At 41.2% G+C, this 12,869-nt stretch overlaps 1 protein-coding gene across 7 annotated transcripts in view; it reads right to left on the bottom strand.

Moving 5' to 3' along the window:
* The window catches only part of LOC135050278 (integumentary mucin C.1-like), a 545,228-nt gene that overhangs the window by 531,003 nt on the left and 1,356 nt on the right, over positions 1-12,869 (bottom strand). For all 7 annotated transcript variants that reach the window (XM_063956666.1, XM_063956671.1, XM_063956670.1 and 4 more), the window contains exons 3-4: positions 9,474-9,623; positions 7,232-7,372 (exon numbers count right to left, since the gene is read on the bottom strand). In XM_063956666.1, coding sequence (XP_063812736.1) covers positions 7,232-7,372; positions 9,474-9,623 — 291 coding nt within the window. The remainder of the gene's footprint in view (positions 1-7,231; positions 7,373-9,473; positions 9,624-12,869) is intronic.

Genomic DNA, 12,869 nt, shown 5'->3' with positions numbered 1-12,869 from the left:
GTGGCACCCATATGGTGTTCAGTGGCTTATTTATGCTGTGATCGCTTTCCTGATTGGTCCTTCCTCGGTGTCCCAATCTCTATTCTGATTGGGAGGCGGACATGTCAATCATCCAATCTGGATGATTGACATGTCCGCCTCCCAATCAGAATAGAGATTGGGACACCGAGGAAGGACCAATCAGGAAAGCGATCACAGCATAAATAAGCCACTGAACACCATATGGGTAACCCTAGAAAAAGGCATCAGTGCTGAAACGCGTTGGGACCCACAGACTTTACTACCGACATTGCCACATACATTCTCCTCTCTCCGGCTGGAGAAGGAGACGCTTCCGCACACATCGCGCTCACGTGACCCGGCACGTGACGCGCGAACCAGGAAGTCAGAGGACGGGACGGGAGTTTAGGAGACCGGCATTTACAGACAAGGTGCGCGGCTTCTGAGACACGGAGGACACCCAGAGAGGATACATCGAGGAACACAGGCTTGAGGACGGCTAAGAACTGGTCACCGGCGGCAGGTAGCACCTGCCCCCGGCGGTAAGTTTCATTACACAGTATATGACCACGCCACTCGTTGCCACACACGGAAGGGTCTGACAGGCGGGACGCCGCACTAGTCACACCATAAACTTAACCACAAACCTAACAATAGACACAGCATCAGAGGATACATAGGACCATCCACACCTATGGTAAAGGTGGCCCCTAGGGCATACCTAACATTTACCTGAGCTGTAGCTCCATCAGTATACCAATAGGAGGGTATACTCAGAGAAAGGGTAGTCTGCAAGACACACCTGATAAGTGGTGAACCAACCTGGGACATTCATTATTGACTATGGAATATTAATCCTATTACATCCAAATAAAATCCTATATTTCATTTACATCGAGTGATCATTACCACATCCCCTACAAATAGATACACAGAGAACACATCACTTCACACACCACCATCCACCTCTCCAATCAATCCAATCCCTCGCATACTGGACCAGAGAGTAGCTACCAGGAAGAAGAGACAGGAGCCTTACCATGAGGTGGGAGAATGTGCGCTTACAAAAGGGCAGTACTGGTTCTGTTAGGTTTAACCATTTCCTGACCACTTATATTTAAATATGTTTAATACATCCTATACCCTAGTTAAATATTAATACTGTTCCATACAGTATCCTGTACATAAAAAGTCCAATGTTTACATTAATGTCCAGGATTATTACTAGGTTCTTCTACTGCTTCCCCAGACTCCCATACTTGCTCCAATGTTCCACAGAGTGGGAGTGTGGGAAATGCATTTGGAAACACCTCTATAAATCCTGCATTTGCCACTGCCATCATAGCGGTCCAAAAACATCGCAGAGACATTCTTGATATCATTGTAATGAAATCTTAAGGATTTCAAAGTCATGCGTGTTGTTGTGGTATTTATAAGCCTGGTCTGAATAGCTTAATTTTCAGGGTATGAAGGCAAAAATTAAGCCTACAGGACAGACTTATGATGTGTGGGAGGCCATTACATTAGGATGGGTAGTGGGCCAACAAACTCCTATTTTTTTTTTTTTTTTTAATGCGAGGCGTGAAGATGACAGATGCATAGTGTAGATGGGAGTTGGATGTTTTTACTAGATAAGGGGAGAGATGTTTATTTATGAAATATGTATGCTAATAATTGTTTTTAGATGCAAGTAAGTTTTTATTGGTTAAAAATATGTAGCATATGTGAAGACCAGAGTTGATGCACACACAAACACACAGAGTGGCGTTGTGTGTTTGAAGTCAGCTTTTTAGTGGCATTCTTAATAGATTCTAGTGGAGTTTTTTATGAATCTGTTAGGTTTGTAATTTCTATTTTTTTACATTCTTCACCACTTACTACTGACTGAGGTTGGAGATCAAAACCAGGCCATCCAAACGGAACTACTGGCCAAGCAGGCACAAATCCTGGCCCCACTGGACAATGTCCAGAATTTGTGACAGTTACTTTGATTTAGTTAAAATTCATGGTTTATTTTTTGTGGTTTCAAAAAAGTAAATTTTCAAAACATAATTATGTAGCATTTTTATTAAAAATAATCTTACATTTTTTCTGTCTTTTTTCTATGTCACCTAGCCTCTTTTTTTGTATATGTCTACATTTTTACTACACTTCATTTATGTGTCTTACCTTTTTATCTTTTGTGTTATCACTATTTTAAAATACTAAATATTTTTAAAGATCGTATTTTAAAATAGTTTTGAGTGTATTGTGCAAATAGGACAAAACTTATTGATGAAATGTTTACCTTAATTGCTGAATGTTATTTAACAATTAGGTTGTCAAACTCTTCAATTTGCAGCATTTGATCACATAATTGTTCAACATTTCAAATCCTTAGGGTGATTTATTTAATTTTCTTAAATAAAAGTTTATTGAACCAAAGACAAAACAAACATTGTGCAATTGTTTGCAACTAACGAATGCAATGCACATGTACGACAAGCTCCGTGATGCAGGCAGATCAATTCTCAACTATGTGAATGCATCGCTCCTGTATGATGTTAAACAGTAAACACCTTTTGTGCACTGCTGCACATTGCGAATTAGTACGTAATAGGCTTGTTTCTTTCAGTTTGCACACTTGTGTATGCTGCGTGAACACATAGAACAGCGATCAGATCTGAATTAGGCTCTGTCTCCTACTCATTTGACTGTTATAGGATCACAAGTGCTCAATGTAGTGATTACAACTAAAATGTCTTGTGGCACCCGAGTCACTATACCAGCAATTCTTTAATTTGTGCCTATACAATGCTTTGTGTCATATGTCAGTTGTTTGACCTTAGTATTTATTTTAATACAGCTTAATCAGAGGGAGAGTGTCCAGGAGGTGAATTAGTAAACAGTAAGTTAGAGTCTTGCAGAAGTCAGATGTGTTTATGTTATGGAATAAAGCACAGAGCCAGAAGAGTGCATTAAGGACTTTTTTATATATATTTAATTATACAAATGTGGTTTGTGGGGTGAAGTATGTTGGAAATCAATGTATTGAAAGAAAATCCACATATACAGTATGACTACAAAACATGGATACTACATATAATGCTGTAACAAGTCTAGAAATTATCAATTTTTAAACTAAACCTCAGTAAGCAATAGGTTTTCTAGTTTACTAAAATCAAATTTACAGATCAGAAAAAATATAAAATAAAAAAAAGCACACAAAACCAGGATGCTGTCTGTACGGAGACTCCAGTGATTGTTACGAGCCGGTTATACAGAGTATCTGTAAGAAACAAACATTATCACAACAGAGGCATGTTTTACCCTTAGAAAATACAGTCTAAGATGTGTACAACTACAGGGCTACAGTGAACTCGCACTGGGTAGAGTACTGGAGGGGGGGGGGGGGCGCAAATCTGGGAAGTATTACGGATATATTTTAACTACACAATAAGAAACACGTCTGTAACGTTATACATACAGTACAGTCAGGTAAATGCAGTCCCTCCCCCCTCCAGCTTTTTCTGTAGCATGTAGCACTGTATGATAAAAATTTAGGGGATAATTTAATTCTGCACAAAGTTTGGCTGCATACATTACAGTATTCTCTGACAGCCAATCATTGCTAATTTTCTAATGCACCTCTATGGGGTATAAGGGAAAATGAATGATGTTACAGCCATGTATTGCCTTCACATGAATGTTGCACTTTGTGTTGATAGACTCCACCAGTAAGCCCAATCATATGAATTATTTATAAGAATATACAATTCTATTTAATAAAAAAAACTCAATTATAATACACAAGAACTCAAACTCTATTAGTTTAAACAGATTGTGACTGTCTCCAATGGGTGATACATTATTTGCATTACCATTACTATTTTATTTATATCCATAGAAGCACCAGATGGTCTCAGGAATACTGGAGTCAAAACAGCAGCCTCTAGCCAGACAGTCCTTGGAGCGGATGTTGGGATATCCGCAGTCTTTCCTCAGCTTGGGGCTCACAGAGCATCCTGCACACAACAGAAAACACAATGTCAGAGGGTACAGCACTACACACAGATGGTTACAGAGGGTCAGACACTCCCTGCCCAATGACACTGATCCCCCCATGCTGTACCACTTCTAGCCAAAGGACCAACAGTCTGATAATTTGTTACCCTGTGCCTCAGGCACCGAACAAGTACTGTAAGTTCCACTGAGCAGAGCAAAATAATTCTACAGAAGTTCAGGGTAGAGTTGTATGTGTTACTGTGAGAGGTGTGTATGAGTATGTGTGGGCGAGTAAGAGTACAGGTGTGGCCAAGTGTGATGTGTGTGATCTTGCCTGTGCACATAAATACATTAACAGTGATAACATTTGCATTCCCACCATAAACAATTACAAGAACAGCTTTATGAAATACAGTATCTGCAATGTATGTTCAATGTTATTGCCAGCAAGTCAGAGTTGGAATATGCCATACCTCCCAACTGTCCTGATTTTCATGGGACCGTCACTGTCCCACCCGTGGGCAAAAGTGTCCCACAGGGAAGGGGGTGCACAGATGGGAGGCTCCTGTCACTCTGGAGACTAGACACTGTGCACAGCATCTATTCATGGGAGACAGAGGGAGCGGTGGCATGTCAGCAGCTCAAAGCGCTGGATATGCCCATAAGTGATGAAGATGGGGGGCATGGCTTGCAATTTAGGACCTTTCTGCCAAGCCTTACAATAGGCCACACCCTTTTTTGGACAGACATGTGCAGGGGTCCCTCCCCATGGGATTCTAATGTTGGAGTTAAAACTAAACTACACACAGTGGCTGATTCAGAGTCATATGCAATTCAGCTGCATTGCACCTTTGAAGATAGATGCATCTCTAACTGTAGTCAGTCGCCTGCATCTATGTGACGCACTGGCCCCTATAAATCCATGTGTGACAGTGGCTGCCATCACTATTACCAGCCCTATTCTTGGAGTAAGATCAGTGTGAAGTCACCTGGATCTCTGGATGCACTCATCCTTGAATAGCTCACAATTCCACCTCCCACAGTGCACTAATCCCATGTGTGAGGGCCCCTGTACCTGCCCAGTGTCACTCATTTAGAAGATGCAGCTCAGTCATGTAGGTCCCCGAGTATCAGGTCTGCAGGGGTGTGTATGCTCATTTCACACATGCACAGTGCATTTTATATAAGATACGGTTGCTTGTACTGTATACTCTACCTGTGTTTTGGGGCAAAACCATCATTTAACCCCTGGGAACACTTGAATTAAAATAACAGCAGCTTCTGGAATAGCAATCTTGGGAAAACCCCAATCTTCGCGCTTAAGCCCACACTGCAGATGCAGCCAAGCTCACCATGACTACACCTGCGCTAAATGTGTACACCTGGTGGGGCTAGGCATGCCTGAGCTGTGGCATTGGTCAATGCAATTTATAGAGATGGGATGCAGAAATGCATGTGGTCACACCTAGCAAGATGCCATCGTGGCAAGATGTAGCCACGATAATGAGCGTGCCTACATCTGCACATTGCTGTTTATCTGGATGGAGCAGAGCACACAAGATCAGGACAACAGATGATATTACAATGCACAACAAGAAAGTTGGGAGCTCTACTGCAAGAACTCTAACCCTTGACCATGCCTACTGCATAATTGCCAACATGTCCCAGATACTGTACATAGAAAACACTGTTGAGTTTGATGAAGCAGACTGAAATGATACCTTTTAACATGTACATATCTCTTTTCAATAAGACATACTACAGAGCATAAGAAAAGCATTGTAAGAATTGCACTCATTCAGAAAAGGAGGAATTATTGTTGAGTTGGTCAACTTTGGAAAATAGTGAAAATGAGAGGAACAGTTTCCAGGGACTATTCTTTTGTACCCTAGACTGCTCTTTGGAAATTATCATCTGGCTACTATGCATGAGTGGGCGGGGCTTGCTCTCTATATGTTTGCCCATTTATGTGGGATTATAAAATAAAGCGCATAACTGACAGTGAAGCTGGGCATACACTATCATGTATAAACTATTTTTCCTAAACACTGGAAAACGGAGAAAAAAAAATTGTCAGACAAGTTGGTTAAAACAAATATATATTTGTCCATTTCCCAGTGTTTGGGAGTAAATGGTTGAATGATTTGCTCTCATAAATTACCAGATATTCATTCCTACCAGCCAGATTGGACAGATGGTCTGCCAGATAATTGTATAGTGCAGTGGTTCCAAACTCTGTCCTCAGGACCTAACACAGTTCATGTTTTCCAGGTCACTTAGCAGTTGCACAGGTGTATTCATTACTCAAACACAAAAAAAATACAGATTGAGACAATTATTTTGCTAGTGATCCTGTGAGAAGATCTAGAAAACATGTAATGTTTGGGGTCCTTTGGACAGTGTTTAAGAACCTGAGGTATAGTGTATATCTATTTTACTGATGGATCTATGTACCTGGATGGCTTCATTACTAGTGCACCTCATGACTGAAGTCTCCCATCACTTATTTATTGTATGTTACACCTTAGAAGTGCGAGCGTCATGTAGTATTATGAGACACAATAATGTGTATCACATACGTATTAATGTCTCTAGTGCCCAGTGACTAGATACGATGTAGTCTCAAAAAAAAAAAAAAATAGTAAGTGGGGTCGAATTTAATCTGTTCTAAACGCAAAAATTAATGCAAGTTCAGAATTATTCTTACTGGCTTTCCTAAACACGTGACATCCAAGAGCCAATAAGATGCCATTTTTAAAGCCAGGTAAATTCGGGTAAATCCAAACCCACACATCTTTACTAAAAGTAGTGATCAAAATCCACTCCCAATCTGTAATTAACCTGATGCATAATCAAGAGTATGTAAAAGTATGTGTGATTTCATTACTTGCATGTAATTAGAATTGCCTGTTTTGAAGAGGTTGTTCAGTGATGTATAGTTCATGGAGCGTACATGGCCTAGTGCTCACATACCACAGGGAAATATAACTCCTTTGGTCAACTGATCATTTGGTTTCAGCTGTGTTAAAAATCAAAGTATAATTTTTTTTAGGAACAGTTAGTCAAACAGTTGAATAGCTGATAACAGGAAATATCCACTTAAATTTTTTTTCTTATATACTGTCTGATCATGGCCAAGAATAAAGTGAACACAAGCAAAACTTAGAGCTGTGGGCATAATTCATGTTTGTGCACCATCCAGTCTAATCAATAGCATTACATGCTCCCACTCTACTCTATACTCTACCTGTGCTTTTGGGGTGAAAACACCATTTAGCCCCGGTAACACTTGGATTAAAGCAGCAGCCTCTGGAATAGCATTCCTTAGCACTTATCCCGGGAAATCCACATTCACGCCTTTTGATGTCCACACTACATTGCTGTTTATCTGGATGGAGCAGAGCACACATCAGGACAATAGGAAATATTACAATGCATGATAAAGTAGGGAGCTCTACTGCAAGTACTCTAACCCTTGACAGTGCCAAATACATAATTGCCAACATTGCAAACATGTCCCAGATACATAGAATAAAACTCTAAGATTAGGGTTAGGCTGCAGAAAGGGATGGTTAGCATTAGGGTGTAGGGGAGAGAGAGGGGACCAGGCTTAACTCCCCACTGTCAGGATTTACAGTATCAGGATGCCAGCAATGGTATTATGACTGCTGGCATCCCATCAGCTGGGATATCATACTACATACATTGAGTTGGTCTTTTTTTTTTTAAACTAGGGACAATGGAAGGAAGAACAATTTCCAGATGCTTTTCTTTATACCCGAGATTACCCCCTGGGAGTTCACATCAGTTGGCAACTATGCATGAGTTGGTGGTGCTTGCTCTGCCCACCCATTTGTGTGGGATCATGAAAGAGCATAACCGAGTAATCCTGGGCATATACTATACAATTATCTAGCAGGCTATCTATCCAATATGTGTGGTTGGAATGAAAATATGGCAATGTATAGGATCAGATGTCAATCATTTGCTTCCAAACACTGGAAAATGAACAAAGTATTATACAATCAAATTGGTTAAGTCCAAAATGTAACAAATTTGTTCAAATGACCATTTTTGTCCATTTTCCAGTATTTCAGAGTAAAAGGTTAATTGTCATTTGCCTTCATAGATTACCAGATTTCCATTCCAACCAGCCAGTGTTGGACAGATGGTCTGCCAGATAAATATATACTATAGTGCATACAAGATCCATAACTAGACCTCTTGGTGGCTTGTGGTAGGGAGAATTGCCGCCCCCCCCCCCCCCCCCATTTTTCCAATAGGGACTTAAGACATGCCTCAAGGGGGAGGGGCATGACAAGATTGATCCCAGAGAAAGAACATGAATATATTATCTATCTATCTCCTTTATTAAAGGACACATTTCAGTTAACTGCCATACTGATAATTCAAACCTATAACCTGTTGGATTCTAATCAAACACCCTCATACTCATTGAGCTATTTGATCCTGCATAAAAATTATGAACACTATGAAGCTATTGGTACTTTGTAAACAAAAAATCAGCATTGTAATTCAGATCTATGTAGCGTGCAGCCACACATCCAATCTCTTGCAGCCACACATACTACATAGATCTGCTCAGCTGCAATGCGGATTTTTTTCCACAATGTACACAGTAAGCTTCAAATAGTTAGAATTATCTAGTTTAGAATTATCTACCTTTCTATGCAAGGGCAAATAGCTTAATGAATAGATTGTTATTCAGTCACACTGTCTGGGTTTCAAACCAATTGCCTGTGGCAGTCAGACAAAGACATCTTAAGTTGCGTTCATGAATGTTGTAAAGGTATTAGTGGCAGAAGGGGTCAGGGTAGGAGACAGGGGTGGTCAGGGGATGCTGGGCTTCAAAAAAAAAAAAAAAAAAAAAAAAAAAAGGGGGAAGCTGCAAGTGAAAGTAATTATAACAGAATTGTCAAGTGCCATCAACAGCGCCCAATACCCTGCAGCACCTTGTGCTGTGCCCCCTCCACACACCTAGTTATGGCCCTGGTGCATACCCAACTTTACTGATGGATCCATGTACCTGAAAGTCTTCATCACCCATGTATTTCATGACTGAAGATTCCAATAATTTATTTATTTATTATATGTTGCTATTAAGTTGGATACACTAATATTTTCTGTCCAATCTGGCTGTTTGGAACAAAAATCTGCTACTATCTGGGCAGAAATGACAAATCAACTATTTGCTCCTAAAGTCCCAAAAACATACAATAAAGATAGTTTGGATAAATTGGCCAAATGAAATGGGATTTAAACAATTTATCTGAGTGATCATTTTTGTATGTTTGTTTCAGTGTTTGGGAGCAAATGGTCAATTGTCATTTACTGCCACATAACCAGATTTTTTTCTTCAACTATAAAAGATTGGACAGACATTGTAATCCAAGTGTGTATCCATCTTAAGAGGTGTGAGCATCATATAACTATAATGACTTGTGAGTATCTATACAGCAGCTCCATACCTTGTGACTTGGAGAAGAAACACCAGTTAACCCCAGGAATGCTGGAGTCAAAGCAACAATTCTTCTTCTTACATTCCGCAGCAGTTATTGTGGGGTAGCCGCAATCCCTTCTGTTGTACGGTTCCACATTACATTGTTTCAGGTCACTTGCTGTTGATACAGTAAGGAAACAGCCAGAAGTTACAAAGCTTAAGGTTTCTTTAATAAAATCACTGGGCAATTTAGCTCCTTTGGTCAACTGATCATTTGGGTTCAGCAGTGTTAAAATTGCAAAGTACATTTTTTTTTTTTTAATAGGAACAGTTAAACTTTGAACAGCTGATAACAGGAAACTTCCACTTAAACAATGGAATGGTCTTATATACTGTCTGACCGTGGCTAAGAATAAGGGATACACCAGATTAACTCTTAGCACTATGGGCCCAATTCAGGTTTGTGATCAATAGCATTACTTGCTCCCACTCTACCACTGCACTCTATACTCTACCTGTGCTTTTGGGGTAAAACCACCATTTAACCCCAGGGAACACTTGAATTAAAGCAGCAGCCTCTGGAACAGGGCTGTCTTTTCATATGGGCTCAGTGGGCTCTTACCCAAGGGCCCCAGGAGTATAAGGGCCCTAGTCTTATAGCTGATGTACCCCTCTTTCCAGGGGTACCAGATGTTGAAAATCAGCCATGGGGAACCGGAGATATCCAACTTGAAAGCAGTGGTCCCCATCCAAGCCTGTTAATTGCTCTTCCCAGCCAGATATCTCGGGTTCTGTCTGATGTAGAGTTTTCCTGAGTGAATACTAGTGATGAGCGGATTCGGTTTTACTCGGTTCTCAAAACCGAATCTTATTGGCTCACTGATGTCACGTGTTTTGGATAGCCAATAAGATTCGGTTTTGAGAACCGAGTAAAACCGAGTAAAACCGAATCCGCTCATCACTAGTGAATACTCCAAAAGCTGGGACTCTCCACTTTTGGGAGACACTGCCAGCTAATCTCTACTATGCCCAAAACCAGAGATATCAGCCTTCCAGTAGCTGGTCCCTGCTCTAGCTCCACACACCTGGTACGCAGTTATATTTTCATTGGTGAATTACTCTGGCTCCTGAACTCTGATCCCCAATTCCCCAGTACATCCTGAAAGGTGGGACTGTAGTTTTTTTTTTTTTTTATACAATTCAAAGCCAAGAAATCTTGAGATATCTGCAGTCAAGCAAGCTGCCCTCCCTCCAAAAAGAGGAGGATTCATCCCACTCAACTATCCACCCCTCCCCTACATATTAAACACCCCTTACCACCCTGGAAGCCATGTGCCAGGGCCCCTTCAGTCAGCCCAATGCCCCTTCTACAGTTTAGCCCCATCTGTGCAGTAAATGAGTAATTAGCAGAAATTACTGCTCCAGGTCCTACATGCCAAGAGGAAGATAGAAGACCTCCTACCACCCGCGGGACATCAAACCTGCCACCGATAGCACCCCCCACCCCTACAGCTGGAGGATGGGTAATGGGCCCAGCGCATTGCTGTGACCAGGGGCCTACATTGCTGTTAAGACAGCCCTGCTCTGGAGTAGCATTAGTTAGGGCTTAACCCGAAAAAAACCACTATCTTCACTCTTTGATATCCACACTGCATTGCTGTTTATCTGGATGGAGCAGAGCACACATCAGAAATATTGTAAAGCATAATCAGAAAGTTGGGAGCTCTACTGCAAGGCTTCTTACCCTTGACAGTGCCAAATACATAGGGTCTAATACAGATCTGATCGCAGCAGCAAATTTGTTAGCCAATGAGAAAAACTATGTGCATTCCAATTGGGGCAGATATAACATGTGCAGAGAGAGTTAGATTTGGGTGGGGTGTGTTCAAACTGAAATCTAAATTGTAGTGTAAAAATAAAGCAGCCAGTATTTACCCTGCATAGAAACAAAACACACCCAAAGCTAACTATGCAAATGTTATATATGCAACCCCCCACCCCCTTGGTGCACTTGGTTGTGCCCATTAGCTATCAAATTTGCTGCTACAATCAGATCTGAATTACCCCCACGATTTGCAACATTGCAAACATGTCCAAGATTCATAGAAAACACTAATATTTGATGAATCCGACATAAATGTATTTTCATATGTAAATACTTATATATATATATATATATATATATATATATATATATCTCTATATCCAGGGCCGGCTCGAGGGTTTTGAGTGCCCCGGGCGGGTGATGGGGGCATGGCTTCATACAGGGGGCATGGTCACTTACACCCCCTGTACAGTAGTAGCGCAGATGAAATGATGTGCGGTGCGCGATGACGTCATCGCGCACCGCACAGTAAAGGTCCTCTCCACGAAGGAAAACTAGACGCTACGCATCTAGTTCTCTTCACGGCGGGGGACAGCAGCAGCGGATCTTGCCATGGTGCGGCGTCCTCCGGATGGCGCCAGCGCCCTCCGGAAGGCGGCGCCCTGGGCAAAAGTCCTGCTTGCCCGTGGCAAGATCCACTACTGACTATATCTTACCACAGAGCATAAGAAAAACACTAAGATTTACACTTAATACTCAGAAAAAAGGAATTGTTGTGGAGTTGGGATGCAGTGAAGATGCCAGCTGTTGGGATTCCTGCAGTCGGATTGCACACAGCTGGCAATCCATTTGTAGGTATAGGAGATGGGTAAGACCTCACCCATGGTGCTAGGGTTATGCACCACTGTGGGAAGTTAGGTGTTAAGCACTATGGGGTGATGGTTAGGATAATGCTGCATGGAAGGCGACATTAGGTTTAGATACCACATATGGCATGTTCGTGTCAGGCACTAAGTGGGAAGGCTAGGATTAGGCTGTGGAAAGGGATGGTTAGTATTGGGGTGTAGGGGAGAGATGGGAACACTCAGGAATTACACTATCAGGATGCCAGCAATGGTATTCTGACTGCTGGAATCCCATCAATTGGGATATCATACTGAATACATGGAGTTCAGTCAATTAAAAAAAAAAAAAAAAAATATATAGGCACAATGGAAGAACGAACAATTTCCAGATACTTTACTTAATACCCAAGACTGCCCCTGGAACGTCACACAAGTTAGCTACTATGTATGAGTGGGCGGTGCTTACTCTCTGCCCACCAATTGTGTGACATCATACAAGAAGGCGCATAACTGACAGTTATCCTGGGCATACACTATATAATTATCTGGCAGGCTATCTATCCAATCTGGATGGTTTAAATGAAAATCTGGTAATGTATAGGAGCAAATGTCAGTTAACCATTTGCTCCCAAACATTGGAAAATGGACAAAGTATAATACAATCAAACTGGTTAAACCCAAATTTTAACCATTTAGTTTGAAAGACCTTTTTTAACCATTTTTTTAGGGTTTGGGAGTAAATGGTTGATTGCCA

The sequence above is a fragment of the Pseudophryne corroboree genome, chromosome 2, assembly GCF_028390025.1.
Source record: "Pseudophryne corroboree isolate aPseCor3 chromosome 2, aPseCor3.hap2, whole genome shotgun sequence".
NCBI classification, from domain to species: domain Eukaryota; kingdom Metazoa; phylum Chordata; class Amphibia; order Anura; family Myobatrachidae; genus Pseudophryne; species Pseudophryne corroboree.
This window is presented reverse-complemented; position numbering and strand designations above follow the sequence as displayed.